The 27889-nt window shown below is 48.1% G+C and overlaps 12 protein-coding genes across 13 annotated transcripts; 4 read left to right on the top strand and 8 right to left on the bottom strand.

The window, feature by feature from the left end:
* Positions 1-429: 429 nt before the first annotated feature.
* ONS95_000231 (uncharacterized protein) lies at positions 430-2541 on the bottom strand. The gene has a single exon (XM_058493378.1). It carries the CDS (start codon positions 2307-2309, stop codon positions 876-878), a length of 1434 nt encoding a protein of 477 aa, XP_058363578.1. The 5' UTR covers positions 2310-2541; the 3' UTR covers positions 430-875.
* Positions 2542-2661: 120 nt separating this feature from the next.
* Positions 2662-3934, bottom strand: MRPL17 (54S ribosomal protein L17 mitochondrial; the record flags this gene model as incomplete). Its single annotated transcript, XM_058493377.1, has 3 exons — positions 2662-2976; positions 3027-3829; positions 3889-3934. The coding sequence occupies 3 exons, from the start codon at positions 3932-3934 to the stop codon at positions 2662-2664; spliced, it is 1164 nt and encodes a 387-aa protein (XP_058363577.1).
* Positions 3935-4927: 993 nt separating this feature from the next.
* Positions 4928-7473, bottom strand: ONS95_000229 (uncharacterized protein). 2 transcript variants are annotated; one of them, XM_058493376.1, is made up of 2 exons: positions 6720-7473; positions 4928-6593 (listed from the first exon to the last, which is right to left on the bottom strand). In XM_058493376.1, the coding sequence occupies exon 2, from the start codon at positions 6504-6506 to the stop codon at positions 5202-5204; it is 1305 nt and encodes a 434-aa protein (XP_058363576.1). In that variant the 5' UTR covers positions 6507-6593; positions 6720-7473; the 3' UTR covers positions 4928-5201. The 2 variants fall into 2 exon arrangements, with proteins under 2 accessions (XP_058363576.1, XP_058363575.1); XM_058493375.1 differs by having other exon boundaries at positions 4928-6856; positions 7076-7473.
* Positions 7474-8799: 1326 nt separating this feature from the next.
* RPL43 (60S ribosomal protein L43) lies at positions 8800-9360 on the bottom strand (the record flags this gene model as incomplete). Its single annotated transcript, XM_058493374.1, has 3 exons — positions 8800-8863; positions 8971-9135; positions 9311-9360. The coding sequence occupies 3 exons, from the start codon at positions 9358-9360 to the stop codon at positions 8800-8802; spliced, it is 279 nt and encodes a 92-aa protein (XP_058363574.1).
* An 82-nt stretch (positions 9361-9442) lies between these two features.
* Positions 9443-11372, top strand: ONS95_000227 (uncharacterized protein). The gene is made up of 4 exons (XM_058493373.1): positions 9443-9925; positions 9990-10335; positions 10386-10927; positions 10980-11372. The coding sequence occupies exons 1-4, from the start codon at positions 9739-9741 to the stop codon at positions 11135-11137; spliced, it is 1233 nt and encodes a 410-aa protein (XP_058363573.1). The 5' UTR covers positions 9443-9738; the 3' UTR covers positions 11138-11372.
* Positions 11373-11757: 385 nt separating this feature from the next.
* ONS95_000226 (uncharacterized protein) lies at positions 11758-14337 on the bottom strand. The gene is made up of 5 exons (XM_058493372.1): positions 13644-14337; positions 13272-13597; positions 13056-13226; positions 12950-13001; positions 11758-12904 (listed from the first exon to the last, which is right to left on the bottom strand). Exons 1-5 carry the CDS (start codon positions 13894-13896, stop codon positions 12057-12059), a joined length of 1650 nt encoding a protein of 549 aa, XP_058363572.1. The 5' UTR covers positions 13897-14337; the 3' UTR covers positions 11758-12056.
* A 126-nt stretch (positions 14338-14463) lies between these two features.
* Positions 14464-16221, top strand: ONS95_000225 (uncharacterized protein). Its single transcript, XM_058493371.1, has 2 exons — positions 14464-15028; positions 15082-16221. The coding sequence occupies exons 1-2, from the start codon at positions 14544-14546 to the stop codon at positions 16028-16030; spliced, it is 1434 nt and encodes a 477-aa protein (XP_058363571.1). The 5' UTR covers positions 14464-14543; the 3' UTR covers positions 16031-16221.
* Positions 16222-16265: 44 nt separating this feature from the next.
* ONS95_000224 (uncharacterized protein) lies at positions 16266-18310 on the bottom strand. Its single transcript, XM_058493370.1, has 2 exons — positions 17566-18310; positions 16266-17505 (listed from the first exon to the last, which is right to left on the bottom strand). Exons 1-2 carry the CDS (start codon positions 17674-17676, stop codon positions 16636-16638), a joined length of 981 nt encoding a protein of 326 aa, XP_058363570.1. The 5' UTR covers positions 17677-18310; the 3' UTR covers positions 16266-16635.
* A 1617-nt stretch (positions 18311-19927) lies between these two features.
* On the bottom strand, positions 19928-20806 carry RBM8A (RNA-binding protein 8A; the record flags this gene model as incomplete). The annotated part of the gene is made up of 3 exons (XM_058493369.1): positions 19928-20146; positions 20195-20507; positions 20564-20806. 2 exons carry the CDS (start codon positions 20804-20806, stop codon positions 20295-20297), a joined length of 456 nt encoding a protein of 151 aa, XP_058363569.1. The 3' UTR covers positions 19928-20146; positions 20195-20294.
* A 176-nt stretch (positions 20807-20982) lies between these two features.
* On the top strand, positions 20983-23555 carry ONS95_000222 (uncharacterized protein). Its single transcript, XM_058493368.1, has 5 exons — positions 20983-21055; positions 21116-21145; positions 21196-21733; positions 21782-22440; positions 22507-23555. Exons 3-5 carry the CDS (start codon positions 21446-21448, stop codon positions 23399-23401), a joined length of 1842 nt encoding a protein of 613 aa, XP_058363568.1. The 5' UTR covers positions 20983-21055; positions 21116-21145; positions 21196-21445; the 3' UTR covers positions 23402-23555.
* A 125-nt stretch (positions 23556-23680) lies between these two features.
* Positions 23681-26704, bottom strand: ONS95_000221 (uncharacterized protein). The gene is made up of 5 exons (XM_058493367.1): positions 26419-26704; positions 25727-26186; positions 25448-25674; positions 24793-25394; positions 23681-24740 (listed from the first exon to the last, which is right to left on the bottom strand). The coding sequence occupies exons 2-5, from the start codon at positions 26183-26185 to the stop codon at positions 24433-24435; spliced, it is 1596 nt and encodes a 531-aa protein (XP_058363567.1). The 5' UTR covers position 26186; positions 26419-26704; the 3' UTR covers positions 23681-24432.
* A 490-nt stretch (positions 26705-27194) lies between these two features.
* ONS95_000220 (uncharacterized protein) lies at positions 27195-27760 on the top strand (the record flags this gene model as incomplete). The annotated part of the gene is made up of 2 exons (XM_058493366.1): positions 27195-27231; positions 27288-27760. 2 exons carry the CDS (start codon positions 27195-27197, stop codon positions 27758-27760), a joined length of 510 nt encoding a protein of 169 aa, XP_058363566.1.
* Positions 27761-27889: the final 129 nt, after the last annotated feature.

Below are 27889 nucleotides of genomic sequence, written 5' to 3'. Positions count from 1 at the left end.
TTAACTTTAACTTTGAATATGTGTCACTCAAAAAGTCCCGACAAGGGTTGAGGGCTGGGTACATATTGACTCTCAAGCCCTCGCATCTCAAAGTATCCCCCAGTTAACCTCAAAGAGGACTCATCCTTAGGCTCTGCACTGACGAGACTCCACTTGTGCTGATCACGAGGGGACATGCGATCGATTTTTCGCTCGTTTTGGCGTTGAAAATGCAAGTAAAGTTGTAGATAACAAGGACTCTGTTTGACGAGATATACGAGTACTTGTAGTGGAAGATGGTAGTGGTAGTGGATCTGAAAGTGACAGACAGCACTTGCTCAGATCTTCCGCATTGGTGAATTGGCACAAAGGAAGTTGTTGGAAAGTAGACGTTAAATTTTGAATACTATATCTAGTTAAATAAAGCAGTGTCTGTCACATACGACCATAGACTGAGGAAAACTGGGCATCCCGTCCGCTCTGCCATACATAAGCCTCAGATCGGCAGATTAGTAGTTGGGTGGGTGACCACCAGCGAATACCTGCTGTTGTATGTTTTTTTAAATTTTTTAATTTTTGCCATTATGATCAGCAATATATATTTTGGTGGTTGGGATGCCAATATCAGCAGAGCTCTCGTTGTTTTTGGGCAGATGGTAATTCTTTTTACCAGGTGCTGAAGTATTTTCGCGTAGAAAAACAGTAAACATCAAGAAGAAATTGACACTCCCTACCAGGACACAGCTATCATATCAAGGTCATTCATGACAACCTTTGCTGCCCTGACAATTGGCAAGTACTTCGTCCAATGTCCTTGTCAATTCCGTTGCTTGTAATAAAATTGAAAGTTGTACACAAAACAACACACAACCTCACTTATTGTCACTCAAATTCCATCACATCAACCCCTCAACCAACTCAACAATCCTCTCCGCACACCCAACACTCGCCTGAAACCCTCCACTCCCATGCCCATAACTATGCACCACCCAAACACCACCAACCTTCTCCCTCTCAACCTCCACTCTCGGTCCCCCCTTCCTACCCGGCCTAAAGCCCACCTGCTGCCTCACCACCTCAAACCCTCCATCCTCTCCAATCCTCAACTCCTCCGCTAATCCACCTCTTTTAACTCTCTCCATAATCCTCTCTCCCATCTCCAGATCAACCTCCTTGTCCCAACTCCCAACTTGTTTACACCCACCCAGGACTGTCATGTCCCCAGGTCGAGGAATAACGTAAAGCAACTCATCCTCCGGCGCTGATGGGATAGAGACGTATGTATATGCTTCTTTGGCTTGTCCTTTTACTACGACTGTTTGGCCCCGAATGGGAAACAGTTTCTCCGCTTCTTGAGAGGGGAGAAAATGCCTCGCTGAGAGCCCTGCGCAATTAACCACTGCAAAGACATTATCCTCTCCAATATCTCCCTCACCGTCCTCTCTCTTAACCAATCTTCGCATGCTCTCAACGACACCCTCCAATCCCCTCCCCGTATCAACCACCCCCCTAACCACCCTCGCACCCAAGGCCCTAACCCTCCTCAGCAAGTACTCCAAATGCACCACCGGATCGAACGTCACCGTCCTAAACCTCGTCCCAAACACCGCCTCTCTAGGAACAGGTCTCCCTTCTCTGCGCTCGAGATCTGCATCCAAGATATGGAAATCCTGCACCATGGATGAGAACCAGATTCCTGAGCCGGAGGGGTGGGTTCGTGAGTTGTGGGAGCCCCAGAAGTAGCGGAGGGTGGTGGGGTGGAGTCCGAGTTTCTGTTCAGTCTGTTCGCGATCTCCCTTTCCTGTGCTAATCTCAGAATTATGGGTTTGATCCCCTCCTACTTTCCGCTGCAGAGAAGCTGAAGCTGAAGTTGAAGCGTCACCGCTCGAGTAGTTAGATAGCATCTCCATCCACGCCTGATACGTCCTACCATCCCACTTCCTCACATCGGCATCTTCATCCGATGTCGAAACATGAGAGTGCCAGTCGCCACCTGCCCAGGGTGATGTGTATTCTGGTGATAAATCGCCAGGGAGATGTGCTGCTATGAGTGTTATAGTGAAATGTGAGGTTGAAGGGCTGGTGAGTAGAGCGAGGGTTGTGCTGAGAGCGGTGATGCCGGCGCCGAGGATGAGGATTTGAGGGTTTTGGGTTGAGGTTTGATGAGAGGTAGAGGTGGTTGTGGAGGCGGACATCCTAAAGGGAGGTTGGAGGATGGTGGTAAGATGAGAGATGAAGAGATGTGAAATGGAATTTTGCAGTAGCGAGAAGTGATGTTGAATCTTGAAATGTAAGCTTGGAAACTGGAAGAATCTAACTTGATATCTCATTCAAGGATCTTGAGTAGTAGCTGCACTCGCTAATAAAGACCACATTTCAATCTACGCCATCGAGATGAAAAGAGACGAGACTATATGTACAATCGAGCAAGCGTAACCCAACATGCCCACGGGGAGATGTTCGGCCGTCGTCGATCTTAGCATAACTCACTTGAGTGCTGCTGCATCACCAGAGCGAAAGTCGCAAACATCCGCGAAATCGGCCCCGCACCTATCATCCAATGGAGTTGTTACATTCTACAGATCATACATATCCCGCGCTACCTATGCTATGCTACAGTACAACTCTTCATGCATGCATGCCATCCAGTTTTATACATTCCCTCCCTCGAAACTGCCCCATCTACCTATCAGCCAGCATATTCTGCACATAGCTCCAATATCTAGTCGAAACATGCTTCTTCACCTCCTCTTTCGTCAGCCATTTGAAGTCAGTCAAGCCAAATGCATTCTCTACTAGTTCAGCCTGTCCGGCCATGATACGACCCTTCATGAAAAAGGTCTTTGCGCCGGGGCGGACGAGTTGTGGGGTGGTGTTCTTTTCGGGCGTGGTTTTGGTGTATGTTGGGGGCACGACGTGGTGGCCGATGGGGACGTGACCGATGATCCAGGTGTTCATGTTGACGCCTGCTGTTTGGACGAGGATACGTTCTGCCGCCTGTTTACTGTTAGAAAAACATAGAGTAAAAATGTTAGAAAGGGATATACCTGATGCAGATTCTCCTTCCCCTCCAACACACCCTGCGGAAACCTCCAAGACCCTTTCTCAGGCTTAACAAGCAAGTACAGCGTCCTGGTCAACTGTCTATCCAGCTTCTTCTCATCCCTCTTCCTATCACTCTCCGTCACCCTACTCAACGGCTTCTCAACCTTCGCCTCCCACTCCACCTCCTCCCCCTCCTTAACCTCCATCGCCGCCCCATCCTTCCCCTCCACAGCCCAGATCTTCGCGTCCTTCACCAGCGTCTCGAGGATGTACTTCGGCTCCGCGATGCCCATCTTGCCAAACGCCTTGGCCGCATCCCCAGCCGCGTCCGTCTCCACAGACAACAGCTCATCGTTCCATGCCTCCTCGCCAAATGCTCTGTACCCGCCCAATTCCCGCGCAGCAGCCCAGTTCCTCTCTCGCTCTTTGATCTTGCGATCTGTATCCGCAGGCGTGTCTTTCTTGAAGTAGAAGTACTTCGCGTACGGCATAGCCAGACGCTCGTTCAGCCGTTTCTGGTAGAAGTAAAAGGCCTTCTCGAACGATGACTGCGGAGCTGTCAGGAGTGGTGCGCGTGAGAGTAGGATGCCGGCTTTGGGGATATATTCTGGTGCTGTAGCGGATATGGGCTTGAGTTTTGAAAGGTGTTGGAGTGAGGAGTTGGGTGCTGAGTCTGCGGTTTTGACAGCTGTTGCTGCGACCGCGTAGGGTCTTTGAGAAACTGATAGGCATGTCGGAGATGCTCGCGCGCGGATGTGTGAGATGCAGTCGGAGCAGATGAGGGGATGGGAACGTCGTGTTGAGCCTGGTGTTTGTCTTGTCAGCTGTGTATTTCTCAATTGGAACTCTTAACATAGAACTTACGAAGAATTGAAGCAGCAGCTCTGCTTCCTCTACTGCTTGCCGTCATCTTGAATATGTATCGAGTCGAAAGGAATCCGTCTATCCCTTTCCAACGTCTTCACTCTTCTTCAATCCTAATTCAATGGCAACACTCGTCTCCTAAACCTTCAATGCATCAACCCATGAAAGCTCCAAAATTTCCAGAACTCTGCTTACATAAGCTAGACACACCAACCCCAAAACAGCCTAGCTTCAACTTCCCACATAAGAAAAATCTCACAGAGCTCGAGAAAGCTCTTCTTCCAATATCAAGGCATCCATTCTTATCACCAGAACCCGATTCATCTCAGAACGTTTTGGCCATTTACGGGTGCCTAGAGCAATGCACAGGCTTTTTTCGCTAACGGAACCTTCTAACCACTGTCGTGGTTAAACCCAATCCTTGTAAGATTGTGTCCCAAGGGAATCGTTAGATAGCTTCTGTTTACATTTCTTGTTCTTGACTTGGGCTTTGGAATGGAGAAGAGAGTGTTGAGAAAGTGGGAGAGAGATAGCTGTATGTGTAGTTGAGTGTTGAGTGATATTGTGAGGTTCATCGTGGTGAAGCTGTGACTCTCCGCGAAGAATCACCTTGTACGCCAGCCAGCTCGATTTGCCATAGCTGGCCCACCTGCTCTTAGACTTATGCCAACACATCAAACTTGTGTGTCTCCCTTACTTGCTTGATGCTACCGTCGAGTCTCCGAATAGACGCACGAGCTGGCAAGTCTCACTCTGGTACAGAACCATTGTGGTATGAAAAGCGGGAGTCATGGAGCTCAACCTATGGAGATCTTGTACGATGCAATTCGGGAGCATTGGATTACTACCTTTACGTGTATGATATATTCTGTCAGTAATCCCAGCAAATGAAGTATCATTGTACTTAAATCCTACGCGTTTGCCAGTCGTGGCTTGGGGATTTCTCCCTGGCAGAAAGACCCCGAAGTTGATTTAAATGGCATATCACTAAAACAGCATCACACATAGCGAATCCAGGGACATTTTAAAATATCTGCAGGTTTAGAACAAGTAGTAATTGAATCCATTCATCTATACACAGTATCATGCAATCCATGCAGATTTGTCGCAGAGAATGCATCTAGTCACCGTTAAACGCCCTGGAAATGCCAAATCATATCCAGTCGTTTGATAACATTTATCCCTCAATCCCCTAAATACGCCAGTCAAACACCCCCTCCCAATGCCTGTAACGGGTATCTCTCAGTTGCGCCTTGAAATTCCCGAAATGCAATGCCAGTTCGCCATGTTAGTCGAAATGTACGTGTCGTCGTTTAAGCCTTTAGTGATTTCACAGCATTTGCTACCTCTGTTGTAGCGATCTTTCCAAGCTCGTGGCCAGAATCATCGTTGATTCGTTGTTCGGCGGCGATCTCGTATAACTTTCTTGATATGTCGCGATTAATGTCGGCGTATTGTTCTTTTGTCAGCGCAGCGGCTTTCCAATGTGGTGCAAGCGCGGACTTGACGATTTTATTGATGTCTTCTTTGGCTTCGATGGACATAGCGGCTCGAACAGGTGAGCTATCCTCAGAGCGAGGTAACTTTACGGGTCTTTGTCTTGGACGTGGTTGGCGGATTTCGGTTGTTGGCGAAGAGCACTGATGATCATGTTCTGTTTTATTGTCTGGGGACGATCGATTTGGAGAATAATTGGCGGGAGGGAATATTGGTTCGATATGAGAAGTCAGTGTTAGTGGAGATCTTGATCGATCGGTGAAGTGTGGGGGTGGAGTAGTAGACATTGCTCGGGGTGTGTGATATGGTGAGGATGAAGTGGGCGAAGCAGCTGGAGAGGAGTAATCAATGGGGCTGGTGACTCTGTTGGGGGCTGAGATAGTAGTCGAGGAGTAGGTAGAGCGCTCGTCATCCGAACCATGATGCATTTCCACCTCTTTCAAGAGCGACGAGAGAAATGAGGGCTGTCCATTCGCATCGTTCAGATGTCTTGTACTTGGCGACCCTGAGCGGTTGCTGCTGATAGGACGACTTGAACTCGCAACCGACGGTGAGGCTGCCGATTCTGGCCTGTCCAGAACTCTGCGAGTACGTGGTCGTTTGAGCTTGCGCTCTGGCTCTGCCGGTACTGAGGGGCCCTCACATGGTGAAGCTGTAACAGACCTTGACTTTCTCTTCCGACGGTTTGGACTGGCTGTATCCATTTCCTTGGCTTTTTCAAACGCGTTCCATGCCCTCGTTTCCTCGATTGACTCGACGGGGGTTTCTGGACGGATACTTGAAGGAACAGCAGCGCGAAAAGCGTCTCTGGCTCCTTGTCGAGTTGCAATATTGATCCGGCGTTGCCACTGACTGAACCGTCTTTGCTCATCGTCGGTCCGATGTTGGGATACCCTGTAATCGGACAAGTTTTGGTCGTCGTCGGAGAAATCCAGGTCCAATCCACTGACATCGTGAATTCTCCTACTCAACATACTCCAAGCACCTTGCCAGTGATCTGCCCTTGTCCGGTGGCGGGCTCTGCGAACTGTAGCTAAGGTTCTAGGTGCCAATCTTCCTCTCAGAGGCGTTCCAGATGGTGACGCAGCTCTCTCATATGCACCTTCATGTTCGCATTCCATACAAAACCAGTGGCCATTTGGAACGCGATCGAGACCAGTGCAGTGTGTATGGTACGGGGCATCGCATGCGTCGCAGAGTAAAAGGACCTGTATTATAATAGTCAGTAATTGTTCATAGACCATGGAAATTGCGCAAAACCAAGGCCGACCGAAGATTTGTTCGACGTCACCACTCCATACAGCGACAATATATCTGTGGGGAATTATACATACATCTTCTTGATCTGCCTCTCCGCAGATGGGGCAGGGGCGTGCTGGTTCTTCCTCCTCTTCATCCTCAATCCAAGCACTCGGGTCGAATTCGGCCACTTGTTTCTTGTCCTCGACCTCGTACTCCGAAATGACAGTACCTGGCGAAAATAGTTAGCACTTGAAATAATTGTAGCTGAATGTGACACTGCCCCTCCTTTAGCTGACTTCCAGCTGCAGTGAGCGACTCAGCCCTGACAAGTAAGCCCTTCATTACTGAAGGATAATTTTGAACTGGAGGAGTCGCTCGCAGAAAGAGGAATTATTCGCAGGTTGTGCGATTGCGTGGGGGAGATATTCGGGTCCAAGGGGTAACATACCTCCAACCTTATCTAAGACCTCGACCAGATTGAATGCTTGGCGACAAATGGGGCAACTATTAGCCTGCTGTGACCATTCCCGCAAACATTCGTCGTGTAGAATATGACCGCACGGTTTTATCAGAGCAATAGCCAAGTTGTTTATGGTTGTGCTGGGATTTGGTTGTGGCAGGTCCAAATCAGTGGCCTGTGCCGCCACTGCACCCGCATGTGGACGATCATCGTGAACGGCTGGATCAGGAACGGAGTCCAAGTCTTCGAGACAGACGATGCAGGAGTCAGCCATGCTGACGAATATATTTGCGAAAGTGTGCGACGATGGGAGGGGAGAAAGTCATGAAAAAGGTTGTGGGATTTTAGTGAAGTGTTTGGGAGTTTTGGGGGGAGTTTGCGTGGTTCGCGAGGTTGTTGATTTATTGAAGGCGAGGCGATTTGGAGGATGAATGAAGTTGGAGAACCTGGCTGCGAGCTGCGGGAAGGACCTTGGTCGGTCGCTTACTAGCTAGCGCCAGATGGCAGTCGAGGAGCCAATTAGCCCAGTGTTCTTCACCCCGCTTTCTGACCAGGCCTCCAACCACTTGGAAAGCGGTGAAGCGGCTGGCCCCCCAGTTACAGCGGAATGTGGTCGTGGCTGTGGTGGTTGTCTCCTTGGAGGGCTGATTATAGTAATCGAGTGACTCGTATTGCTCCTATTGCCTGCTGTGGGGGCAAGCTCTTCAACGTGGCAGCGGACCGTGACTGATGTCTTGTCTGACTGACCCCGTGCCTGGGCGGAGGAGGGAGGCTGTTTTTGAATCCTCGATATCCCGAGCCAAAACAGGACCGAGAAGCCGAAAAGTCAAAGTGCTTGCTGCACAAGGTGCATATGACCCAAGATGGAAGGCAATTCTGCCTAGTTGTGTCCGGACTGGCCAGTGAATTTAGCGACGTGTGGTGTCTAAACCGCGTAATCTACCTAGACTATAAGTGGTGAAACTGGTGAGGTGAAATGGAAACATGGAAATCTTAGATCAGCCATCCCATACGCCCGTCAGGTGACCCACCTTGCTTTCTCTGCCCCATGAAGACCCAGGTATGGAGGTTATGAGTGTGATGATGCAGATGGCTTTTTAATCACTAGTAGAAGCGTGAGTCACGAGAAGAACGGCAGAATGCGAAGACTCAACAGCGGTACCAGCCTCTTAAATGGCCCAATGACAAGGCAATCGGAGGCAACGAACCGCCCTACTTTCTCGATTGGCGTGCTTCCTGAATAGGTTTGCGTGAAGACTTTCGAGGTGACCGAGGCTCTCATCGACAGCCTCATTGTGACCCATGCCCTCGCCATGGTCCGAAAAGGTGAACAGTTGTCACTCGATACTGTTGCATTGGAAAGGGTTCCAGCCCTGAATTGACTTTGGGGGAACCGGACCCGAGAATGAACCAGGAAAAAGAAACGAAATAGACCAGGCAGTCTTCGATGGATGACACCCATATTCGTTGCCTACACACTCCATTAGGTAGCATCTCCAGCAAGTGCCCAATCACAACCACTCTCAAATGTCACGAAATATTCTCCGACGCCATTCACCGCCATGCAAAGTGTAGCGGACGGAAGAAAGCCTGGCTTTTTAGAATTGCTTTATTTTGTGCTCCTCGAGGTAGCAACTTCGTAGTTCGTACCCGTCGTAGAGTCCGATCCCAGACACCAGCAAATGCCAACCGAAAGAACCCAGCCCAACCCTCTAAACCTCCGCAATCTCTCTCAAACGTCGAAGCGTCGATCGCATGGCAGCGGCGGCGGGTGTTCTGTCGTGGTTGTTAGTATTCCTCCTTGTTTATCAATCCCATCCATCCAGCAGGAATTCTCCTCAACCAGGACGAAACCTTCGTTCAGGGCATCAGTATAAACGTACGACACAGTGTATGCTCCTCCAGCGACAGTCTTGTTGCACGACTTGCAGTTCCAGATTCCGACGGAATGTCTCTTGACGGTGGTCTTCCCGCAGAATGTGCAGACGTACTTGGCGTGTTGGGTGATTTCCATCTTCTTGACTTGCTTACGGAGGGAGGCACCGTATCTGAATTACGGGATATTGTCAGCGCTCTGCCATTCTTCCCATTCTTTCCCTCTTCTCATCCATTGCGCGCAGTGTTGAGATTGATTTTTGTCGACGTGGGAGAGGATTTTCGAAATTGTGCTCCTGGCTGCGCGCGAAGACCATTCGACGGGCTCTAAGTAGATTTGTTACATACCTTGTACCGTACTTTCCGGTAACACCGACCTTCTTGGTTCTCTTCGTCATCTTGGCGGAGGTTGCTGTGATGAACGGTTCTGAAGTTGTGTCGTTGAAGATGGAGCCAAAAATCGAGGTTCATTCTTTCGTGGGAGTAAGCGAGCCCTAGCAGCACTCAGTGTTGGTCATCATGTGACCTAAGAGCTAGACCGTTTGGGGCGCTGGGTTTTGCCGAGGCTTTGCCAGGGAATGTTTGACATACCCTTCGTATGCGGGTGGTTAAGCGTTGAGGAATATCATATGTCATTGCTCGCAGCATCCCAAATAGCTTCCATAATTTAGTTGATTCGGTCCCTACTCGAAGAATTTCAATTCTGGAAATCTGTATCGACGGCCGAAATCAAATAACGAAACACTTTCTCTTAAGTTTTCCACCCAACTGCCAAAATGTCGTCACGCCAATATGATTTGGTGGTCTTTGGCGCCACAGGTTACACTGGCAAACTTACAGCTGAACACATTACAACTCATCTTCCCACAGACTTGAAGTGGGCTATAGCAGGAAGATCAGCCACAAAGTTAGAAGCTGTAGCAGCAGAGTGCAAGACACTGAATCCTAATAGAAGTCAGCCTGGTAAGCACTAGACCCATTCCTCCACCACATACTCCACCTCTCCGCCTCAACTAACATCCTTTAGCGATCGAAATATGCAAACTCGAAGATGCAAATTTGAGTGCTTTAGCCAAGAAGACAAAAGTTCTGATAGCAACCGTTGGGCCATATGGTCTTTACGGTGAACACGCCTTTAAAGCCTGTGCTGAAAATGGAACCCATTACCTCGATGTCACTGGCGAGATCCCCTTCATCAAGGACATGATCAAGAAATACGAGATCACAGCAAAGAAAAACGGCAGTGTCATGATCCCTCAGATTGGAATCGAGTCCGCTCCAGCAGATCTCGTCACATGGACATTGGTCGACATGATCCGAAAAAAGTTATCTGCTCCCACAGGAGAAGTCGTCGTTTCAGTTCATGATATGAAGTAAGGCCTCGAGTTAATTCTCATTCATTATCCAATCTAATATGCAACAGCTCCACACCATCCGGCGGAACAATGAACTCAGTCTTTTCCCTAATGGACACCTGGAGCCTCAAAGACATCGCCGCAGCCCACGCCCCAGGCGGCATCTCACCCATCCCCGTCCCAAAAGTCCAACCCCACAAATCCCTCACCACCAAAATCCTCGGCATCTGCTCCGTCTCTGATCTCGGTATCCTGACCAGCTCCCTAGGAGGAACAGCAGACAGACCTATCATCTACCGCAGCTGGGCGCTCCTAGGAGGAGACAAGACCTATGGACCCAATTTCCACTTCTCGGAATACATGAAAGCGAGAAACCACCTTTCTGCTATTGTGATTCATTTCAGTATCATGATCGGCTCGATGTTACTCGCAATCCCCCTGTTTCGCACGGTTGCGCGGAAGTGTGTTTACAAGCCTGGTGAAGGAGCGACTAGGGAGCAGTACAGGAATGATCGTGTTGAGTACCGCGGTATTGGCATTCCCGATGTGCAGACATCGAGTACGACCAGGGCTTTCTGTAGGTTGAACTATGAGGGCTCTTGTTATACTTGTAAGTGACCTTTCAACACCACAGCCTCTGAGTGATGACTAACACACCCCAGATACTGGTCTCTCTGTAGCAGAAGCAGCCATCTCGCTTCTACGGGATGATCATAACCTGTCTGGCGGCATATACACGCCTGCATGTCTAGGTCAGAAGTTCATCGATCGACTTGAGGGAGCTGGCATCCAGTTCGAGAGGAAGTTTTACGATAATTAGGGGGCTGTTACATATATTGTGTGAAATAGCTAGGCGAATATTTGTTGTCTAGATAGTAGTCGTTCCCTTGTAATAACAGAATATACCATGCATACATTGCTTGGTCTCTTCGTAAATGTGAGGATCATCCATTTGTTTCAATATCTATATTCGTGCTCAGGCCGCAGGAGCAGCAGAGTAAGGTCCTGTAGTGGGTTATGGTGCCTTTTGGTGTGCTTGTGTGGGTATGATGGGTAGGGTGGAGATGGAAAACATGACTGTTGGGGCGGTGGCGTTAAGGGAACTATATCGACAAGACGCTGCGGGGCGATTCTCCTCAGAATCGGTAATGGCAAGTGACAAACCACGAGAGTTTCGAGAAATGATGAAGGAGTCAAAATAAAATACAACTGTCTGGAAGAGAAGAAAGTCATAGTCCCCTTTATGTAAGCGAGACAGATGGTAAACAAAAACAACGAGCGGGTTGATAAAGTGACATGATGGAACTGTATGAATTGTATGACACGTATGACAAAGACATGTTCGTTGAGTCTGAAACTGGTTTGGTACAATGCCGCTGCGTATTCGGCATTACGAGTTTGGAAATGGAAAAATGAGGGACAAACAGGATAGAAGAAGTCGTAGCAGTGAGATACTGCTGGAATGATTTTATTGTCTATGTTGGTCCTATGATATATGACCGTATGTAAGAGTAGCAAAGAACTGCGACTCTTCTCAACAGCTTTGATGCCCTTCCGATGCTCGCCTCCCTCCCATTCCATCCTTCCATCCCAACGCCAGTAATGCATCGTCCACTCATAACCCACCACCACTCCATTTATGCACAAAACGCCACCAATCCCACAACGCCGATGCTTATGCATGCAAGAGACGTATGCATTGTTTCGTAGAAAATAAATAAAAGCATAAGTCGTGAAAATCACAAGGCTTGACGAGCACGACGACGCAACCCATTGAGACGCTCATCATCCTCACGCTCAGCAAGATCACAGACACCTCCCTCGCTGGCATTGACACGCAGCTTATTGACGTAGATATCCCAGAATTTATGCTCAAAAGGAGGGAGCCATTGCTTCGAGTCTTTTTCCTTCTCCTCAGGGGAGTCGAGACTTAAGGCAGCATAAGGATTGGTATTGAGTTGATTTGCGTGCCAGGCGGGTGGAAGGGAACTCGTGGAAGAGCTGCGTTCGGTTTTGCTGAGACGAACACCACCGCTGGAAATGTCTGAAGACTCTTCAGAGTCGGAGTCGTAGCTGCCATTAGCCTCGGAGCGCTTAGAAGCTGCGAGCTTGACGAATAGTTCGGCTGTCATCCAACTGTCGAAACCGGCTTCATGTTCCTTGCCGAACTCAGCTCCATATGTTGTGTGTGACTCATGGAGCAGGATGAGGGGAACGTGAGTCTTGCGTAAGGGGGCGAGAAGTTCCTTGAGATTGGATCGGGTGCTCATGGCATCAGCTCCATAAGTTGCGATGTATTTAGTGTCAATAACATATGGGAAGAGAGCATGGATGTCTTCTTGGAAGTGTTTGACGTTGACGGGTAAGTGCCCAATAAAGGTTCGGAAGAGGAAAGCGAGATCTGCGAAAAGATTGTGACCAACGATGATATGCTTCTTGTTGCGTAGAGTCTCGACGACTTCAGCGAATTCTCGTTGGACTTTGAACCATTGCTCCTCTGAGTCTTCGGCTGATTTGCTGCAGAACCAGTCGGGATCAATATCTGATAACTCGCCACCACTCAACGCTTCGAAGATCCATCTCAAACCTGGAGCTGTTAGCATACATTTTGTTGCTCTGGGAGCTTACTTGCCTTTTTGCTTTGCGACTAGCATGTTGAAGCGCATATCCTTTCTCTTCTGGAACTAGGAGAGAGATTAGGATCATACCGAAGAGGGTGACCTTAGCTGTTTTCATACCTCTTCCTCCTTCTTGACATCTAAACGCTCAATCTGCATGAAGTGGCCATCGTTACGAGCGAATGTTCGAAGTGTGGGAAACTCATTTCGAACCAATTGGTGGACAAGCCGGCGTTGGAAGCCATTTAGACTACCAGCGTCGCTGCCAACATTGACGAAGTCCAAGTCGGGCTATGCAATTAGTAAGTAGCTCAAAGAGTTGCTGGGGGAAAATACTTTAGGATCATTGAGCCAATCCGTGATGGTCTTGCGAGCAAGTCTGCTGAACTCGATAGTGGACAAATCTTCAGGGCCAACAACGATATCAGGGATCGATGCGTTCTTCTGAGCTCTCTGTGAGTGTTCTGCACGACGCTCATCCTCCTCATCACGAGATAAGTACGGAACACCCTCTCTGAAGACCTTGCCGAAGTCGAACCCATTTCTGTTCAAGAAGTCACATGCACTGGTTGAAAATGTAAACGTTCGTTCCAGTCTCAGATCAATACCCTCCGCTGAAAGTGGGTTGACGTTGAAGTTGTATGGGCGAGCGAGATAGAACTCTGGAAGAAGTTAGCAGAATACAGAAAATGTAAACACTACACATACCCTTGTCACGATCCTCCTCAACACAAGTGATACCAAATTGTAAAACTTGAAAGGTCTCTGCAGCACTTCTCATATCATCGTATTGTTGTTGCAGGGTTGGCTTGCCAACATCATGAGATCGATCTGCGGCAGAGTACTTTGGTCGAGTACTGATACCGCTCATCTCCAGATCGAAGGTAACAAAGGTTGCATTTGCAATGTTCTTCAAGATGGGGAGCAGCTGCCGCCGGAAATGTGCTTGATCGACCTCCATTTCAACTGGTATCCTTTGTTGTTGACGGAGGAAGGTTCTCTGTTGCGGAGAAGGGCATAAAGGATAGGTAACCAACTGAGCGGACAACTGAAGTTAGGTGAAATCGACTATTGGCGAAGGGAATATTGATTGCGCTGCTGAGAACAATGTCAAGGGCGAGGGTGAGTGAAAATGCAAGCTTATAGATAGTGAAATCCGCAAGACCCTTCTTAAGCTTACGGAGTCTGGAAGTAAGGAGAATAACGAAGGTGCAACAGGGTGAGTCTTCTATTGTAGTGGCAAGGCCAGGTGCTGGAGAAGAAGAGAAGAGGAAGTTCTGAGGAGATCGAGGAGAATGAAATTGCCAGTTAGGAAGCAGCTTTTGTTTGTCCTCTTTTCCTTCTGAAAATCCTTCTCAAGTGATGTGGTCAGCCATGCTTGAATGACAGTGTTGAATGTTTGTTCGGCCTCGCCTGCCTTGCACAAACAAATCTGGAAGTCGCATAACTTATGCATGTGTGCACAACATTGAGCCGAGGCTCAACCTCCCTCGTCAATTGCCGTCTTCTTCAGATGCCAGGACATCGCGAAATACATTCCAGCCACGACAACCCTCGTCCCCTTTCCTTCCTTTCTCCTCAATCGTGTCCTCTGACCCATTCTACACGATGACTTCAAACGGGTCCATCGCGACAACGCTCTCGCCGACCAGAGAAACTCTGTCCTCATCACAACTCCTCACTTCCTCCATATCTTCATTAAACTCCACCTCGTCGCGGCAGGCCACCTCACAAATATCCAAGATCTACAGACAATCATCTACACTCTTCCTGACTCGTCGATTGCCCGAATCGCTATCAACTATCTTGCCTGTTATCACGCCGCCTCCCACTGACGACACCAATGCTGACCCAGAGCCTGCGCCTATCTCTAAAGCCGGAAAGACCACGCGGGTCAAGGTCTGGAGTTTATACCTCACGATATTGAATGCAGTAGTTGAACTGGATCCAGACGAGGGGAAACAGGCGTTTGGGAGTTCAGAGTGGAGGGGATTGGTCACCAAGGTGCGGGACGGAGAGGTCTGGGAGGACGTGGTCAAGAATGGATATGGAGGGGTGGAGGGGGATGTTGATTCCGATGTTGTGATAAACCTGTGAGTACCAAATCTCCACGCCTTTAGACAGAAAGAGACCTAATGCCAGCCAGCGCAACCCTCCTCCTCGCCCATGCCCGCACTCAAAAGACCAACCAACATCGTCTAGAAAACTACCTCGCCTCATCCACTACCCCGAACCTCGACATCTCTTCCCGCCTTGACACACCTACCTCCCCCCGTCGATGTCCCAGCCCCAGTAAACCCACCAGCGGTACTGACACCCCACGGGACCTCAATGCACGCGTCAAGATTCTAGAGCTCTACACCTTACACGTCCTCCTCCGCAATAACGAATGGGATTACGCCCGCGAATTCATAACCATTTCCTCGGTCCTCGACGAAGAGCGCCGTGAGGCCTTCCTCCAAGCCCTCCAAAGTCTACAAGACGAACAGCACGAGGCCGAGCGCCGCGAAAAAGAAGAGCGCCGGTACCAAGAAGAACAGTTGAAGAAAGACATCGAAGACGCTAAACGCCGACGCCTGGAGAACGAAGAGCGCGAACGGAAAAGAGAAGAGGAAGAGCGTCTCAAGCGGGAGAAACCACGTCCTCGGTCTGCAGCAGGAGGTAGTGAAGTAGACTACGGCGTAGAAGACACGCCTCCCCGACCAGGGAGTTCGAAATCCCGCTCCTCAGCACGCGGTGGTGCTGCTTCTGGCTCCGCAAAGGGCTCTTCCTCCTCCTCCAAGAAACACAATACACATCCCTCATCCTCCACTTCACCCACAGCTCGTGGTTCCGCAGCGGCGAGAGCAATCCCGCCTACGATCCTCACACGCGCGAGTAATGTCCTAGGTAATGTGAAGCGATTAGTGGAGGGCATGGCGGTGCATTTCCAGACGAGACCGCTGTTTATATTGCAGTTTTTGGCGTTTCTGATTGGCTTTTTGGTGGTGCTTAGTAGGCGGGATGTTAAGGAGAGGTTGAGGAGGATATTGGGAGGTAGCTGGGATAAGGTGAAGAGGACGGCGGGGATGGGTGTTAAGGTTAGTTATATTTAATGTTTTGATTGGTGGGAATGGAGATAGGGATGGGATGGGAGGGGATTGAAGGAGAAAGAGAACGGAGAGGTGTACATTATAATCTTGTAATGCAAGAAACAGCGTAATGGTTGGCGTTTATGGTGTGTTGGGAAAGCAAGGACTCGATGAAATTCAATACAATACTATTTATGATGCCGTGTCAAGCTCGACAATCCAAGTAAGGGAAGTTTCGTGATTATGTGACAGATAAATGGTGCAATTTTTGGTTTGTTTATCATCTTTCTAGCAAGCGAGACCTCCAAATCATGTGTCGGTATTTTGGAACGACTGTCTTAATGATGACACAAATCCTCACAGTGAAGATCTTGAAATCTTTTCTTGTGTTTCTACCGTCGCGCCATTTCTGTATACAAATTTGGAGCTTCGAGCGAAGCACTCTCTCTCGCTCGCTTCGCGGGAGGCAGCCCCTTTTCTCTACTCCTCTACTCAGCCCAAATCTTCTCACTTCGAAGTCCCAACCCATCCAAGTCCAAAGCTATAATACAGAATCTCATCTCCGCCTCATCCCCTCAGCTCCTTCACCATCTCATTCCTAACAATAACGACCTCACCCTCATGCTCCTTCACAAATACTTCATGTGATTCCCCGCTCTCCTCCTCTTGTACAACAAATACGCTCCTACAAGAACAACCTGACTCCCTACAACCACAACCACAAACCTCCCAATCCCACTCCCCTTCTCAATCCTCCCCGTCAAACTACTATGCGTATCGCGCACCTCCCCTTGGATATTCGCCACGTGCCTGTCTAGCTGGTTATGCAGATCGCTCTTCGTCTGCCTGACATCCGTCTGGATGGCATCAATCCTCTCGCGCAGACTGTGCAGTTCTCCCAGCGAGGCTTCAATGCGTGCTAGACGCTCGGCAAGGAGTTCGCTGGTCTTTTGAGCTTGGTTCTGCCAGTGTAACTGGTCGCGGCCGTTGGCACTAATGTATCTCATCATGGTCTGGAGACGGTTATGGAGATCGGCAAACTGCTCGTTGGAAGTTGTGTATTTCGACGCGGCTTCGTCAACGGGGTCGCTGTAGGCGGGGATATCGCCCTTGGGCTTGTCCTCCGCGCGACCTTGGATGTCTGAGTTTAAAATCTGCTGGGAACCGACGTTACCTTGTGCTGGGTCGAGGATATCGGGTGTGTGTGACTCGGTGGTGGTGACGAACTTGAAGACTTCGAAGGAGTCGGGGTTTTCGGCGCTGGCGGCTGTGAGGCCGAAGTTGTTGCCTAAGGGAAGCTTCACTTTGTTGCTTTCGAAGCAGAGGTTGCCGTCGACGGAGACCTTGAAGCCACTGCTTGATTGTTGGATTGCTATTCGGGAGGGGCGTCCCAGGTTGCGGAAAGCGTATTCGCAGTGTCCGAAGGCGAGGCTGTCGATGCTGTGGTGGCGTTTGTAGTCTGTGGATCCATCGTTTAGGAAGGCTCGTATATATCCTGCCTGGCATGCTGTTAGGATTACGTTCTAGATGAAGTGTAAGTTTGGCCCGAGGGGACGTACTGAACCAGCATATTGATCAATCACCAACACCAAACCGTCGAATTTGCCCACTGTATAGATACTGCTCGTCCCCACTGCATTCTGCCCATCCTTCACATACCACAACTGCATATTTCCTCCTGCCCTCTCGGGCCCTGTTGCACGGAAATCCAAATCCACGGTCCAGTATTGGTGTTGTAATTGCTTCTCCGACCATACTGCCGCCCTTTGATTGCCTGGTGCGGGAGGAGTGAGGACTAGTTTGTTGGAGAGGATCTCTGGAGGGTCTGGTTTGCCTATTAAATGCCAATTGGGTATGGCGCGGAGGTTTGGGGAGATTCTGGCATGTATTAGAGGGCTCTGGAGGGCGAGGGAGAGACACGACGTACCTGTCTTGGTGACCAAAGCTCAAGTCATTGTGGAGGTAGGTTGCTTGTGCATAGGCAAAGAAGAAAGCAGAAGCAGAAGCAAGGGATGAGAGAGGCGCTGGGAAATGCATGATTGCTGTGCTGAGCTTTCGAAACTCAAAGCTCCTGAAGATAGCACAAACAAGCAAACAAGCCTCTATTCAATGTACTGATCCAGCAGCTAGCATAGAAGCTCAACTCGTGCTTGTTGCTCCAATGCAACGTGGTCAACGTATATTAATAAAATATACTATTTAAAGGTACAAGAGATAAAAATTCTAACTATATATTTTACAAGAAGAAATATAGTAAGTCTTTTCAAAAATATAGTGCTTTCTTAGCGAGATTTCCTGAATAGGTGACTTTTTTTTAGAATATACACTCTTAAACTTTCTCTATTAACTCGATAGCTAAGGTACCTGAGGTACCTTAGGTAGCTCGGGTAGGTAGCTATCGAGTACGTTAGGAAATAGCCGATTTTAGCGACTTGCATTAGGTACTTCTAAAATATTACAATTTAGACAACGATTTATATATGGAATTTCGAGTAGAGCGATCAGAATATTTAAGCAGTTATTTCTCAGGAGTTTTAAAAGAGGAATTGTCGTTGTAAATGCTGTAAGTTGTATTAATTCGAGTGTTACGAACTGGTTTTGGTGTTCCGCACAAGCCTCAATCGGCCACTTCCAAAGGGACTCGATAGGGTAGGTAGTTCCTGAAGGTAGGCCCGTGACTTACTAAGTGGGGCTCGGCACACAAAATGCCGACGAATCGTTAGTAGTAATATGTACAGAAATAAGGAAATTTTCTCCAACAAATCAACGGTGACGTGGCCGTAAGTTCATCAGCAATCACGTCAAATCCACAACACTAACATCTCCCAGGAGCGGTTATGGCGCTAGTTTCAGGTGCACCAAGATGTCCATACTAGTTCGAAAGAGCGAGGGGTATGTCTAAAAACATCGAACATCAATTCTCAGTTGTTAACCAGCCGCAGTTCGAATCCCTCCGTCATCACTTTTTGTCTTCTTTTTTTATTTTTTTTTCTCTCCCTCCAACAATTATTTGTTCGGCTCTATCAACAATATAATTGCTACTTTTGTAAAATAGAGACTCTCAACTAGTCGAACGCACTTCCAACAAATAGCACCGTTTATAAAGAGACCTTAGTCGAGGTGAAAGATGCTAGCCCGAGTATGCTGCTAGCCACCGTATTGGAGGAGGAATGACCTATGTTGTTGAATGAACAAGTAGATTGTTCAATTCTAATATCAGGCATATCAAACGTACCGCAGTCAAGCATATGATGAACATCTTGTCCAAGCTTAGAGGCGACACATAAACTCTTCGGCGTAGTCGATGTCAAATGATCTCTTTAAGAGAAATTTATATTTTGTGTCCGCATTGGCACAAAAAGCAGAATTATCTATCGCTGGACAGATGCTGCTAGATAGGTAAGGAACACTACCTTACAACAAAAGAACCGAGCTTTTTCTACTAGATGTGTTGCTCGTTCAAAATGCTTTAACCGTCTAAACTAGAATGAATCGTTGACGAATTGTCCAAAAACGATCGTCGAAGTGTCTTCTTGAAGGAGATAGTCAAGTTTTAGTGGGCAAGCAACAGACGGTGGAAGCAAAGCTTGCTTCCTCGCTACTGTATGTTCGCAGACTTTTGGCAAAGTAATGTGAACGATGGCAAAGATGCATGCTGAAATGTGAATATTGCAGAGATTTTACGTATGGACTTGCCGCTTGTTTGACAAGCTATCGAAGGAGAAACTAGTGATCCTATACCCTGGTTCATGGCCCTTGACGGCATCCTGAGAACTCTTTGGAAACGTTGCCAAATTCCTGACTATTTCTGGAGTACAAGTACCTAAGCATGTTTTGGAGAAGCTGATTGTCTTTCCCCACAGTACTGTGGTAGTATAGCTAGTTGGTGCGATATCAACCAGACCGCCAGATTATGAGATCGATGCTTCCATAAGTGCAATGTCGTGCAATGTCGTGTGGACGTATGCAATCGCTTCTGTTCCTCCATAATTTTCGGGTATCAACGCATCGCTCCAGATCGAAATTGCACCAGTCAGAAGATATAGGTGTCCTACTTGCCTCCAATTCTCCCACACACATGGAGTCACGAGATGGTGAATTCTCAGAAGAAATCGGGAATCAACTTTTGATATCGACGCTCTACAGAAATATTAGTATCTTCATATAGAACGAATTAGGCAAACTTACCATTGAGGCGTTCTCTTACACGCCGACATGCCTCTAGATTGGACACATCGGCCAAGCACACGCTGTAGCTTTTGGAAATGCAGGTATCTTCGCCATCCCTTCATTCAATAACCTCATCTCTAGCACCCGGGCTGCGACTTCGACTTCTAGCTCTTCCCTTCGCCGGCGGTCGTCCCCCTCTACCCTTGCCTGGTGGTGGTCGTACGAAAGCGAAGTCAACCTCAATCGTCTGATCCAAGAGCTTAGTATTGTGCGCGCCATCAATCGCCTTTCGTGCCTCGTCCAATGTTGGATATTCGATTAGTGCATAGCCCTATTCCCATGCTTGGTTAGCCAGTTCTTGTGCTAGCCTTGTACATATGTCCTCACCTTAACATAACCCGTTCTGCGATCCAGATTCAAGTGTAAGTTCTTGATCTCTCCAAAATCTGCGAACAAGTCGTTCAGATCCTCTTCACTAGCCTCCTCGTGGACGTTGGTAACGATAACGATCCAGCCTTCGATAGAGCGAACTGCAGTCGCATTCGTATGAGTGGCCATCGAGGCATTCTTGGTATCTTGCTTTGGGTCTGGGGAGAGAGGCGCATCAACGTCCATCTCGGTATCTGCCATGATTGCAATTTGTGTTTAGAAAGGAAGAGGGAAATTTGTTGTTGTGAGGAAGGTGTTGTTGAAGTGATGGAATTTCGAGGCTCGCGTTTAGCGTGGAGATTTCTTGGCTTTTCGCGACCAGCAGCCTTTCAGCCTCACCAACAATGCAACATGCGGTCTTCCCTGTGCACAACAAGCACAACAACAAACATCGCTGGCGATTTCTTTCTTGTTTGTACCTGAAGACTCGTATACTGATTCCATTCAACGGTAGGTACGATTCTTCTAGTTCTCGGAGATACCTATCGTCCGATGACCTGATTGGATCAGATGGTGAATCCGAATCTGGCCAATGTTTTTGTACGTCAAGCTCTCGATGAAACCAAGCCTTTGCTTACTGCGCGGCGTAGCTTCGCATGAAGGACCTATCAGAGCTTCAATTCTGGACAAATAAGGCTTTCCATTCGTTACTGGTTGCACCCGGGTGCGAGATCTGATGTGAGCATAAACATCCGGCAAGCGAGAGAAATAGTAAGTAGTGCGAAGTCAACAAGACCCAGCAACTCCAGATTACAAAATGTCAAAGTTGTCTTCTTTCCTTGATGTAATTTTCATTCTTGCATATCCGTCTACAGTACCTTCATTATTAGCTTCTTCTCAATGCCTTCCTTTACATCCTCCAAGCACCATGATGTAGTCATCATCGGTGCTGGTAACAATGGCATTGTAGCGGCCAAGACATATCTTCAGATCAACCCCTCAATCGACCTCCTCGTCATTGATGGAGGGAAATCACTTGGCGGCGTTTGGTCGGCAGAGCGAGTCTATCCAGGTCTGATTTTTGAAATGCCCGCTCCCTTGATGAACTTTACGGATTTGGATATCACGAAAGAGCTAGGGGTTGAGCTATGGGGCGATGTTACTGGAGAGCAGGTCAATGAGTTCCTAGTGAGTCTACCGAGCAAATGTACAGCACAATTCAGCTAACGGATGGAGAATCGATATGCTCAAAAGTACGACATTCCTAGACGCTGTCAATTCAACACAGAAGCGATACAAGTGGAAAGAGATGGACCTGGCTGGAAGGTTATCACTCGCCAAACAGGACCACAAACCGGCGATATCGTAGAAATTGCCTGCAATAAACTCATCATAGCGACTGGAATCACGTCTAAACCAAAACCCGTCCCCTGGGACCTGAGCAAGTTCGAAGGTCCTTCATTTCACGCTATTGAAGTGGGCCAGCGTCAACAAGAGCTACTCAGTGATAACTTTAAGCATTTGACAGTGGTTGGTGGGCATAAGTCAGCTCTTGAAGCAGTCGGAACTTGCGCCCAAGCTGGCAAGCAGGTCGAGTGGCTCATTAGGAAAGAAGGAGGTGGGCCGACCTGGATGATGCCAGCCCGGAACCCAGATGGGTCATCCTTAGCAAAAATGGCGACAAAGCGATTCATGGGCTTCCTATCATGCAGTATCTACAATTCCAATCGGTGGTTGAATCGATTCTTCCATAGTGGTAGATGGTGGTTCGGAACTTGGTTCTTGAATTGGTTCTGGGGATTTATGACGGCACAAGTGAAAATGGATGCAACCACGAAGAAGAATCGATATCATCAAAGCGAAAATGGAAAGAGATTGGAGCCAGTCCCTACCAGGTATGTGCATGTCCATTCATACATCTGCCATTCAATACCAAGTAATCAGATGGTAACATATTCCAGCTTCTTTTGGTTTGCTCCAGGTGGAACAATGCTTCATGACAGAGATCTGGAAACCCTCAAGTTAGTGAACGAGGGGAAGCTTGTCAACGTCACCAGAGACAATATTGTTTCTGCTGTCGGAAACTCGATCAACCTCTCCAATGGTGACAAGATCTCGACCGATGCAATCGTCTATTGCACAGGCTGGGACATAGCATTCCCGTCACTCTTTTCACCAGAGCTTGCCAACGAACTCGGCATCCGTGTTGATCTTTCTTTCCTCTCACCAAAAGAAAGAGAGTATTGGAAGTCTTTAGATGCGGCAGCCGAAGCTCGAATCGAAGCCGAAAATCCTATTCTCAGAAACCCGCCAAGTAACATCCACATCCCCAAATCAACCAAGACGCCATTTCGATTATTCCGCGCGATCGTGCCTTCCAAGCTCGCAGCAAGAGGCGACAGGTCACTCGTGATCCTAGGCAACTACGCAGGTGGCCGACTCCAGCAGACTTCTGAGATCCACTCTCTCTGGGCCATTGCCTACCTCGAGGATCTCATGCCGGCATCCACAAATGCCAAACTCGCTAACGAAGAATTCATGAACAAAGATATCGCGCATGTGGAAGCATTCAGGAAGAAGAGATACCTGAACACATTCCCCTTCCGTATCGCTATATTCGAAGCCCCAGAATACGAAGATTTGGTGATGCAAGAGCTGGGGTTGAGAGCTGATAGGAAGAGGATGCGTATACCGAGTGGGTGGAGGGGTTGGTTTGGGTGGAAGGCTTGGTGTGAGGAGTGGTTTGGGGGGTATTTGGCGAGTGATTATGAGGGTATCGTGGAAGAGTTCTTGGAGAGTGTGAAAAGGAGGAAGAGTTTTGGCGAGCAAGTGCCTTCGCTTAATGGGAAGGTGTAGACGTGGGTGCTGGTGGATGTGGAGACCTCTCTAGATGTGCTAGATTTTCAGTATAGTTACGCTTGCACTTTCTAGTTTTGACGTTTTCTCATGTAGCTCTTATTCCTCTAGTCTAGAGTGAAAGTTCTTTCTTTGGCAGAAAAAAATCCAGGCTTTCCCATCGTTCCATTCTCTGCATTCCTTCTTTATTAAGCCTGAGAAATGGTGCATTGGTGTTAGTTCCGGCATCATATCCTCTATCTCACCCTTTGACGAGGTATATCCTTTTTCAAAGAGCCTCTTCACCAATAAAAGTATATCCCTTCATAGATCGGAAGATGATACTTTGGGCAATAACAACTTATGCTTTCTTACCGCACCCCCCGCACATTGCCCATTCGGCTGGCGCAAAAAAGAACACCAGGATATCCAGCCAGCAGCGACTCTTTGAAATCTGTCGTCACCCAGTAGAAGCTGCTCTATTAATACAATCTTACCTTCAACTGCCGCTTAGTTACACTCATTTACATTTCCGCAAACCCAGAATTCCCACCAACCCCTGGTCCCCAATTTCCAACATCAAGGATCATCGAAGAACGAATTCCCACGTAGGCATTGACATCCCAACCCACCAAATTTCCACAAAATCAAAGTTCTGTTGCATGTCGTACTTTTATGTCAACGTGGCCAGAAGCTTCCAGTGAAGCGTTCGAGTCATGTCCTCAGGTAGCAGTCAAGCAGTGTCCACAAAATGTTGTGCCGAGCATCTCGCTAAACTCAGGGGTGGATTCATGGGAGCGGGACTCTTGTTTTGCTTGGTTTGTTGTTTCGTGAGAGAAAGTACTTATTCAAGAATCAATGGAGATGAGCTAAGAACGAATGAAACTGAGATATGCAATATTGCTCTAGGTTTGATAATCAGAGTAGAGATGATTGGCTATGCATAAATGTCCACCCATGACGACAGAACCTGTACTTGTCAAGCAAACGCCAACTTAGACACCAGTCGCGTTGCTTTCGGCTCAGCCCATTGTGTAGAAGGAGTAACTTTTCTATCTGCCGAACTGCTTCAACTCCCAATATCTCAAGAGTGGGTAGACAAGCAGCGCCCATGAAAAGCCAACATAATTGCCCATGTCAGCACCCGAGTCTCCAACCAAAGCAGCGAGAGGGCCAATGAAGTAATATTGAGCCATACAGAGCACAGAGCCTACCCAGCCAACGCAGAACGCAGCTAAAGCTGCAATTCCGATTGGAAGTTTGCCAGGCGTGTTCCAGTCGCTCCAGACGAAGCTAGGAGTGCGTCTCCGGCGGAAGATAAATTCTTCTTCCAGACTGATGGCAATCCAAATAACGACCCCTGGTATTAGTCAATAAGTATGTTAATCATTTGGAGGTGTTAAGCAACTCACAATAACCCATCAAAGCCAAAAAGTTCGTGAAGATGGCGGAGAGACTGTTCCGTCCGGCAAGTGCACAGACAGTAAATACCACCGCAGCAAAAGTGTTCCAGATGAAGCGCGGGACAATGGCAAAACCTCTCCCAAGAATCTGGAAGTCAATTCCAGAGATGTACGTAGGAGCGACCATATTCGGGATGAGACCCAAAGCCGAGACAACTGCACAGAATTTACCAAACCCTCCAAGTCCGTTGTAGCCTGCTACTACTAGAGCACCCGTTCCAGCACCCGCAGCTTCCCACGTCGGGTCGTTCTGAAGTCCAGAAGCGAGACCTGCGCCAAGAATGAAGGTAAAGGTAAAGGACAGCGATAGGCCGACCATGGTGGCAGCAAACACCATCCAGCGTGAAGCAATTTTTGGGTCGCAGTATACGAGGAAATCAGCAGCTCCTGGTGCATACGTAATTGCTGCACTGAGACAGATAGAGAAGAAACTCAATCGATTGCCTGCAAGTGTAGCTCCTTCGACGGTGGACGGAGATTGTATATCGAATTTTGGTCCTGCAGTTCCTGCTAGAATCAAGAGCACGGCTGTCTGTGGGATAAAAGCATATCTGCAAAGTGTTAGATAATATACAAAACTAGACTAGGTGGAAATGAGACTTACCTTTCGAAGTAGTGGAACAGTTTAATGCCAAATGTAGTGATTATCCATGTGATGATAGCGGTGATTATTATCCCAACTTGGACAGTCAAGCTGCCATTACGTGAAACAGCGGAAAGTATCTGGCCTGCAACAACAGCATCTATCATGGCATAACCAATCAAGACCACCAGGTTGAGCAAGACACAGATCTTCACTGGCCACCATCCCATTATAAACCTAGCACAAATCTGAAATCGAGTCAGACCAAATATAAGTTTGGGAAAGTGGACTTCTACGAACCATAGTTCGGTTGCCACTCCACGGCCCCCAGCCGGCAGTGTATGCGACTGGAATACATCCAAGGATTCCTCCAAAAACACTGCATAAAACAGCATCCCGGAAGCCCAGACCATAAACCTCACGACCAATGCTTCCAAGAGTAATATTTTGTGGTGCAGTGTTGATTGAGAACCACATCATAACAATCTGCCAGAACCCAAGTGTTGCCCTAGCCGTCTGCTCATTCTTTTTTACTCGGTGGATGCCGCGGGCTTCTAGACCAAGAATTCGTTCAATCCGCTGAGTCAATTGAAGTAACTTATTGTCGGACGAGGCAATAGATTCGTCGATGTGAAGCGTTGGGTCTATCTCGACTGATGCATCTTTATCGGTTGGGAGCTGGAGCTGCGAATGAGACTGCGAGGTATTAATTCCACGCCCTTTCTCGATATCAGTCATCGGTTCGTCGCTGGAGGCCATCCTACGCAACAATTAGTTTATCCAACCGGGCTTGTCGGTAAGGAAAAGCAAGGAGGGGCGGATAGCATGATTCTTGCGCTGGCATTATCCAGATCAAGTAGTAACCGTATACTCTCAGACCGTATCACAACCCGAGTACCATCTCCTCCTCTTCTCGTCTGATCCGAGAGAGTAGGGTGGATGGTACAATGGGTTGAGCATTGGACACCGGTTCATTTGCCTGGTTACATTACCTGGATGATCGGAGTAAGATGTCGTGCGACTTGAATGCTGCATATTCCCGACGAGTTGCTGAGTTTTTTCGTACATATTTAACATCTGAGCCGTTGAAGCTTTGTATTTAGCAATTGAAGCGTTGTTGTTACTACAGTTGTGCAGTGTTCGTCAGAAGTTCCTGAAGTTTGGGGAAATTTTCTGGAAGTGGGATGATGATTAACGTGGGGGTCCTGCTGATCCCCAACCGAGTGGTCAATGCCAAATGCCGTCTTGGCTGGGCTGGACCAAACTTGACCAAGCTTGACAACATCTTGGGGAGAATTCCGAGGAACGAATGCTGCAAGATCAGCGATATTTGAGCTAAAGCGTAAGCAAATAGACCCTTCTAGATCGGATTAATGCCTCATCAAGGTTCATAATGAAAGGAGACAGCTCCTGTTCTGGAAAGTCTCCGTTATCTCCTCGCCGCATGGCTGCAGTTATTTCCAGGCCGTGCCTTTTCTTCTCACGCTGCTCAGATACTTCATCAGTTGTCAACTTTCTATTTGTACCAATTGTTTCACAAGGAGTGCCTTTCATAGAGCTCCTTGATTTTTCACTGGCTTCAATATATACCCAGAGTCAGAGAATACCTCATAGCTGTGACAAGATAACCCCGCCATGTCCTCACCGCCGGAAATTACCCTCTCGCTGATACAATCCGAGGATGACTTCCTCGACATAGCTGCCCTCTATGCACTTGCCTTCAAAACGTCCCCATTAATGGATCTAATTGTCGGTCCTCCACCTACGGATGTCAAAGGATCAGCTGCACATCCTTTGTCACCAATGTAAGTCTCCCATCACAATATTGTTTGTTCATCACTAAACCAATTGCCTTCAAAAGGGAAGACGGACCCCGAAACCCGTTTCATGAAAGCGACGCTCCCCTCTGGTCGTATTGTCGGCTTTGCGAAATGGAACTTCTTCTCCACTAATGGCCCGCAAAACCCATTCCCCACAGAGTTCCCCCCTGCAGGAAACCCTGAATTCGGCAAATGGCTCTTTGGCGAGTTCGCTAGAGTTATGAACGAGAAGATGCTGGGCAAGAAATATGTGTATATGCACGTCCTTGTTGTTGATCCGGAGTTCCAGCGACATGGTATTGGAAAACGCCTGCTTGAGTGGGGGTTGAAGTTGGTGGATGATGAGGGATTAGAGACGTATATTGACGCTAGTCCTGAAGGGAGAGGACTTTACGAGAAACTTGGATGGAAGACCATTAACGTGCTAGACATGGATCTGAGTAAGTGGGGTGGAAAGGATGAAAGATCTACGGCTTATAGCATGATAAGGCCAATTGGAGGAAAGACAGTTTAGGCTGCAGAAGCTTTGGACGTGGTAGTCAAAATCGTTTCATTTGTGGTTTGTCCAAATCCAAGGAATCGCCACCAAAATCGCAATAATACCCTGGCGTGTGTACCCCAAAATAGGAAGTTCCATACCCAA

The sequence above is a fragment of the Cadophora gregata genome, assembly GCF_030347475.1.
Source record: "Cadophora gregata isolate MNR1 chromosome Unknown scaffold_1, whole genome shotgun sequence".
Taxonomy (NCBI): Eukaryota; Fungi; Ascomycota; class Leotiomycetes; order Helotiales; family Ploettnerulaceae; genus Cadophora; species Cadophora gregata.
Note: the sequence above shows the minus strand (reverse complement) of the source record. Positions and strands in the feature narration are given on the sequence as shown.